Raw genomic sequence first — 7,634 nt, forward strand, 5'->3', positions numbered from 1 at the left:
CTTTTTAACCCTTTCAAGGCAGAGGAAAAAGGTTCTCAATATGCTTTTGAACGTGCTTTTTCTCATGTTGACGTAGATATTAACCGTAGAAAAATTTTTCCATAGTAAAATAATAAAAAAAATGAATAAAAAAATAAAATAAAAAAATAAAAATATTAAAAATAAAAATAAAAANTAAAAAAAAATGAATAAAAAAATAAAATAAAAAAATAAAAATATTAAAAATAGAAATAAAAATAAATAAAAAGTACGTTGAAAACATATTGAGAACCATTTTGCCTCTGCCTTGAAAGGGTTAAAAAGCGTTTATATATTACAGACTCTGCATTAAAGGGTTAAATGCTGCGCTTTCGTAAAGATATCGACCAGTATAACCATTTTTGTTATATAAATTTTTTTTGTGAAAGCTGATAGTTTACGAGTTATTAGAGTTTAAATGTAGCTTTTCTTTTTCCAATCTTCCACGATTAATTCCATTATCTCTTTTCTAAGCGAAGATCTAAGATTTTGGAAAAAAACTCCTGTTTTGCCTATAGTGCGACGCCTATAGCCATTGTGTATCAACCCCCCTCCCCTCCTCTGGCCACAACCATAGTTATCGCGTAGCCCTGTCATCGCCAAAATAATTATATACATAAGAACATGTGGAAAAATAATTTGACAGCTGTGGTCCGTAGCTCGTCGTTTTCATCGTGTCCGCGCTCTAAGTAGGTGCTGTGCTCTAATAAAATTTTATTTCGAGCTGTTCTTACCTGCCAGAGTGTGATATGTGTTGTTGGCTTCTTTCAGCGTGCTATCGCCCTGCTCAACAGCCTTTCTAGCTTTGTCAAGTGCGTCCTGGGCGGTTTTTAATAGCCTGATATCGTCTTGTTTTTGTTCGTTTGCTCTATAAATGGACGAAAAATATTAAATGAACCACTTTCATGGCACCGATACTCACCTGAGAATTAGCAAATCGGCTAGTTCGTATTCCTCATCGAAATCGGCAAATATGTTACCGTTGCTGTTGGATATATCGTTGACTCGTTTCAAAAGGCGATCGGCCTAAAATATTTGCAAACCCATATACATATGTATATAAGTATTTAGGAAAGACTCTTAAGAGGCTAAATATCTTTATTAAACTAGCTTACGTCTTCATTTGCTGCCAATGCATCCTTCTTAAGCTTCTTAATATTAATTTCTGGTGCAGTTAGCCCATTGACATCCGTAAGCAATGTTAAAGCAGCGTCGTAAACCTCGTTCGCTTTACGCAACGCTTCTTTGGTGGTTTGAGCTACATTAGTCAGCGATTGCTTGACTGTATTTAACTCCAGACGTACCTCTGAACGCAGTTCATCGCTAAAAGTATGAATTTATTTGTGGCATTATGAAAGCTCTTCTCCATAGGGAAAACCTTTACCTCATTTATACTCACCTTACTTTCTGCTGAAGGTTGATTGCACTTTTCGCCAACTCATAGGCTTTCTCCACTGCTTCGTTGGCATCCTTGGCATTCTCCAAATCGACTTGCGCTTCCGATTCTAAGCGATCGGCTAAAGCCCGTGCTTCGCGTGATATCTCCGAAATTTGATCTGACTGCACACCGAACTCTACAGATTTGTTTTTGGCTTTAGACAGCGCCTGTGCACCGTCATCATTTAGTAAGTTCAATGCGTTCTGCAGTTCATTCTTCGTAGCCTCAACAATGTCATGCGCATTGGAATAGTTTTGTCTGGCCTTTTTGATTTCATCGTTCGCCTTATCTTGTAGCTCGTCGGCGGTGACCAGGTGAGTGCGGATATTGTTGAGGCGTTTATGCAGATCATCCAATACTTCAGCATACGTCTGGCCACTTTCGCCTGCGCCATACTTAGCGTCGGTTAAAAGGATGTCTACTTTTTCTTGCACGGTCTTCAATTTGGCCTCGAACTCCTCATCATTAGTAACGGGTGTACGTGCAATTTCATCCAATGTCGCGCTAAGGTTATGCAACTTTGCACGGTGTTCATTGGCCGCATCTTGTACGAGGTTATAGCAATCCGGGCAATCTATACAACCCAGATGGCGATCATATTTGTTTTCTTTACAACGATCACATCGGCGACCCTCTACATTGTCATTGCATGGACACTGCCCATACTGATCGCATTGGAATCCTTTAGAGCCGCTTTCGTCACACTCGCAAGGCTTACAACCTTCCTGGGAGAAGCCGTAATGGTATACTTCACACTGATCGCACTGTTGCCCCAAAACACCCGGCTTGCAGAAGCATTGTCCTGTGAACTTGTCGCAGGTGGAGTTGTAACTACCAACAGGATCACACATGCAGTTTTCACACCCATTTCCCGACATAATATTGAAGTATCCTGGCTGGCACTCACCGCACTCACGTCCAATCACATTTGGTTTGCAATGGCACTGACCGGTTACTTGATCGCATTGTGTAATACCATCCTGATTTTGTTCGGTGCCTGGTGGATAGCAGCTACAGCGGTCACATTGGCCGTGTGGTAGAGCCAGTGGATCGCCGAAGTGTCCTGCTAAGCACTCGTCGCAGTGTTTTCCGGCTGTGTTGTGTATGCACTTGAGACATTCACCAGTGGTACGATTACAATTGCCTACCGCATTGGGATCCACATTGCCGTTGCAGTCGCACGCTTTACATGTTTGCACCGCGCCATAGATACCCGTTGGATCACCAAAGAAGCCGTCCGAGCACATTTCACAGCGCGCGCCGTAGTAGCCAACAGGGCATTCGGTGCAAATGACGGTGTCGCCGTTGATTTGCATGCAAGCACCATCATTGGGGCAAGGACAACGTTTACAGTCATATGGTGTACCACCCAAAGCGTTGCCATAGTATCCACGTGCACACTGGTCACAGTTGTCCCCGGCCGTATTGTGTTGACAAATACACCGACCAGTTTCTGAGTCACAAATCTCGGCATGACCATTGCAATCGCACGGAATGCAAGGCATAAATGGACCACCGCGTGCAGGACTATGCCTGTAACCGGGCGCGCAAGACTCGCAGAACTGTCCCAGGTAACCCTCGGGGCAGGTACACTGCTCAATCCAGGTGGCGGGCTGACCAGCAGCGCCACGATGAGCCGTTTGTAATTCCACATCATCTAAAATGGCTTCTCCCTGTATGGAGTAGGTGGCGCGAATCTTGATTGCCGTCAAGTTGGAAAGTATTGATAGAAAACCACGCGACGATTGACTGGGCTGCCACTGGTAGTCGCGATGTTCATGCAGGCGGAAAGTGTACTCTTTCTCAGTTTGGTCGGGCAAGCCGTTGCTTTGTGCGAATATCGGCAGCGAAATCTTGGTGCCAGCGCCCTCCACAATAACATCGCTAGCGCTGGTGCTGGGCGCTATTTGACCAACTAATTGTAGTTTGAACTTCAAGTCGTGATTATAGGAGGCGCGCTGGTCGCCAAGGAAACGCTCTGGTGCTAGGAAGTAAATGTATTCGTTGCCTTGTGCGGTTGTGCCTATACTGCGACTGTACTGGTTATACTTGATATCCACATCACGGTTGAAAATATCCATCGCAGTCCAACGTTCCTTGTGCTTGTTGAAATTCGAGGTGATCGAAACTACTGAGTAGCCGGGTGCTGTTTGACACTCGGACGTGTGGCCGTAGCAGAAGCAAGGCGTGCAACCGAAACGATTTGTCATATCCAAGTTGAAGAAGCCGGGTTTGCATCTACATACAACAAAAAATAATCATATAGTAATCTACAAACTTAAATATTAGCAGTGTAGCTTACTCGTTGCAGCGCTTTCCTTCTACATTTTCCTTGCAGTGGCAAATGCCAGTGTCGGGATTACACGATGGTATATTGCTAGCGGAGCCGCGTGGATCACAACCACAAGGCTGGCAGCCATGTTGACCGAACTGATAGTAGTTGTTGTCGCAGCGGTCGCATTTTTCGCCGGTCACACCGGGTTTACACTGACACTTGCCGTGACTATTACATTGTAGAGAACGTGAGCCGACCGGATCACAGTTGCAGTTGATACAGTAGCCATCTTCTCGCATATAGTAGTTTTCTTTGCATCGTTCGCAGTTGGGCCCATCGCGATTCTCCCGACAGTCCAAGCAATGGCCACCATGTCCAGTTAAGTTGAAGAGATGTACATCAAAGAAGCATTTGTCAGCAAAACCATTACAGTTGCAAGCTGAAAAGTAAAATGCAAATTCAGAATTAAATTTTCCTCCTAACTTTATTATTGGTGCCAGTGTCATTTATTACAGTTTATGAAATACCAGTTTGTTTCGTGATAATTAAATATGTTTGTATCAAGGGAGTAGTCCCAGTGATGATAACTCGTCGGTTGATTCCAAATAGCGGCTGCCATAAGCCAGCTCAATATCGTTACAATGAAAAGAAGACAGCAATGCANCAAATTTTCCTCCTAACTTTATTATTGGTGCCAGTGTCATTTATTACAGTTTATGAAATACCAGTTTGTTGCGTGATAATTAAATATGTTTGTATCAAGGGAGTAGTCCCAGTGATGATAACTCGTCGGTTGATTCCAAATAGCGGATGCCATAAGCCAGCTCAATATCGTTACAATGAAAAGAAGACAGCAATGCATTTTTGACCGTTCGCTTGTCCAGTGGATGCTCATACTTATCAGACTCACCATTTTCTTCAACCCATCTTTGCACATAACGGCATCTGTGAGTGATCTACGCATTCTAATACTACACCACCAATTATGGCAACTAAATCATCCTGTTTTTGCATATTTCTCACAAGAGGAATGAAGTGCGAAGCCCTTCCTTCCGCTCTCACAATGCTTACCTTTGCATTCGTTGACTTCTGTCGATGTTGCCCTCTTCCATTTGACGTCATTGTACAATGGCAAACACTTTTCACAATCCGGTCCATCGGTATTATGACGACACTCACAAACCAAAGTGCGTTCGCCATGCATGCCGGTACTAGCTACACACTTGCTGGCATGACCATTACACTTACAACGTGCACCAACCGCAATATCGGAGATGGCGTAAAAGTACGACTTGAGTACTTGAGCATCGCCAAAGAGCTCGTCACCAAATGTGTTCAGACGATCCAAGGTGATGCGTATGTCGGTGGCTGTGACCCATTCCTGCGAACAAACTCAGTAGATTAAATAGTGAGAATAATGGGGAGAGCTCGAACGAAGCGCTCAGAAAACGTTTATATGTATGTATAGTATGTACATAACCTGCAGGGAAACCGCGAACTGGTGAATCAAATTTGTAGTTCCGTACTAGATCGTTATCGCCAAAAACGAACCAATCTTATAGTCCAAAATCAGCGAAATGTGGTACTTAAAAAAAAACTATTTTAATTCACTTTTTTCATTAGAAATCTATGTACATTTATCTAAGGTGACGAATTTAGAACTGGTTCCGAACTATAGAAAAAGGGATGCAGAACGAACTAGAACTTTTCTGTCGAATTTAGAACTAGTTCGGAACTATCGAAAAATGGATGCAGCGTGGGGCTTGTTTGCTTTACATAGATATGTGTCTGGGGTCTGTTTTGTTCAAATACGCTTTCATTATGTCGATTTTAGAAATGGTTCTGAACTATAGAGGATTAGTTCGGAACTATAGAAAAAGGGATGCAGCGGGGGGCAATTGACACTTCCCATGACATCGCAATATTAAATTCGCCAGTTGCTAGCATGCAAAAGGGAATTAATGTGCACTAGTCATGGTTTTAAATTCTCTAGTACAGAACAAGTTCGGCACTAGTGCGTTTCCCGACGGGGTTATGTTAATATTTTGTATATGTGATAATTTTCAACCTGTAATTCGCCACTACGTTCAAATATGATACCACTCGGTCGGCCTTCAAGCGTTGAGAAGGCTATTTCTCCATCACGCAAAGGTGATATGTCACTGTATTCGCTGGTACAGAGCGCGTGCGCCTCGCCTTCACCCTTTAGGATAGCCCGCGAGTCGGGTAGAGAATATGTGTCACGACAAGTAGCACTGTAATACTGGTAGGGAATCCATTCACTACTCTCCGAGGTACGTTTGTAAATAGCGAATGACTCGGGTCGCGGCGATCGGAAAAGTATGCGCACATAGGTGATGTCGTACGATTTTCCTGAAGTGTAAAGTGCGAATTTCAGTAAAGATGCGTATAAATGCTATTCTTTTGGCGGCTTACCCAAATGCAGTGTCAAGTTAACGTGGTTGGGATGTTGAATACCTTCAAACATGGTTTCGGACTGCCACCATGTGGGGTTCTGTGGATCGTGGAGATCAGTGAGGTACGGTGGATAGTGATCTTCATATCTTTATGAATTTTAAGTTTTATTAAATATTGTAAGTACAATCACATTATTATATAGTATTTATGATTTAATCTCACCTACAAAATTCACAATTTTTATGATTAGGATTCATAGTTTGTATACAAAAGTGGTTATCGCCATTTTCACCACAAGTATTTGTGGCTTCAATTTGTAGCTGATAAGCGGCGTTGATGAATTCAGGCATACATTTCTGTGAAAGAAAGTTAGAGGAGCGTTTAATAAAAAACAACATGTTAAATTGCAAACTTATGCATGTATAGGTATGTATACTAAGTAGGATATCCTTATGTATATCCAGCTACAAATCAAAATTTCACTGGCCACTGCGCAGTGGCCGGAAAATCGAAAAATCTGCCAAAAAAATTAAGGCATCGTTGGAGTTATAGAATTTTTAGCATACATACATATATATGTAATGTGGAACGATTTTCCGTCATCCCTTGTCAAATTTGGTTTGGAGACAACCCGGTTTCGGCGTTGTGCAATCTTCAGTGTCATTTTTCGTTCTGAATAGTTTTTGTTTGTCTGTCACTATTTATAGCCGTGTTAAATCGTCGTTGGTTCATAGTTAGGTACGTCTCAGCGGATTATATTCTTTCGTTCAAGCAATAGTTTCAGTTCTGTGTGTACATCCTCAGGTAGAAATTAGTTGCTCACCTCTTTTTTGATTAATTGTTGCATGGATTCGCAGGTAGGTAAAAATCAGTTATTTTCTTTCTCTTTGTTTCTGTAGTTTAAACCTTCATTTCATTGTTTATGGTAGTTGCAGGGTTTCTGTTTTGTTTTGCGTATAGTAGCCTGAGTTGTTCGAATAATATATGAGATGCGGTGTTTATTTGCTCATTTATTATTTTTCCGACGAACGTCTTTTGTTTGTATATCTTCATATTCTCTAATACGTTTAGGCGTTGTCCTTTGTGCTGTACATGGAGAACTTTGTGTGTCTTTCCTCTTTTCATTGGCGTACAATGGTTTTCTGCCATATGGTTTTCGAAGTTCGATTCCGGGGTGGTAGAAGGTTTTAGCCATTTTTTGTTGTAGTCCCTTATATGTTCACGATATCTTGTTTTTATCTTGCGCCCTGTTTGTCCTATGTAACTCTGTTACATAAATGCTAAACCCTTCTACCACCACGGAGTCGAACTTCGCAAACCATATGGAAGAAAACCATTGTACGCCAATGAAAATAGGAAAGACAGCCAAAGTTCTCCATGTACAGCACAAAGGACAACGCCTAAACGTATTAGAGAATATGGAGATATACAAACAAAAGACGTTCGTCGGAAAAATAATAAATGAGCAAATAAACACCGCATCTG

The 7,634-nt window shown here is 41.9% G+C and overlaps 1 protein-coding gene across 2 annotated transcripts in view; it reads right to left on the reverse strand.

The window, feature by feature from the left end:
• LanB2 (laminin subunit gamma-1) overlaps positions 1 to 6,562 on the reverse strand; it is a 28,963-nt gene extending 22,401 nt beyond the window's left edge. The window contains exons 1-9 of one of the 2 annotated variants that reach the window (XM_017623083.1): positions 6,372 to 6,562; positions 6,168 to 6,295; positions 5,800 to 6,104; positions 4,803 to 5,112; positions 3,759 to 4,170; positions 1,418 to 3,694; positions 1,134 to 1,341; positions 941 to 1,044; positions 753 to 886 (exon numbers count right to left, since the gene is read on the reverse strand). In XM_017623083.1, the coding sequence (XP_017478572.1) occupies positions 753 to 886; positions 941 to 1,044; positions 1,134 to 1,341; positions 1,418 to 3,694; positions 3,759 to 4,170; positions 4,803 to 5,112; positions 5,800 to 6,104; positions 6,168 to 6,295; positions 6,372 to 6,547 (4,054 nt within the window). In that variant the 5' untranslated portion in view covers positions 6,548 to 6,562. Of the gene's footprint in view, positions 1 to 752; positions 887 to 940; positions 1,045 to 1,133; positions 1,342 to 1,417; positions 3,695 to 3,758; positions 4,171 to 4,442; positions 4,767 to 4,802; positions 5,113 to 5,799; positions 6,105 to 6,167; positions 6,296 to 6,371 lie in introns of those variants that run through there. The other variant, XM_017623084.1, reaches the window with a different exon arrangement.
• Between the last annotated feature and the right edge of the window lie 1,072 nt (positions 6,563 to 7,634).

The sequence above is a fragment of the Rhagoletis zephyria genome, unplaced genomic scaffold, assembly GCF_001687245.7.
Source record: "Rhagoletis zephyria isolate East Lansing unplaced genomic scaffold, Rhagoletis_zephyria_1.1 Rzeph_scaffold_03037, whole genome shotgun sequence".
In the NCBI taxonomy this organism is placed as follows: Eukaryota; Metazoa; Arthropoda; class Insecta; order Diptera; family Tephritidae; genus Rhagoletis; species Rhagoletis zephyria.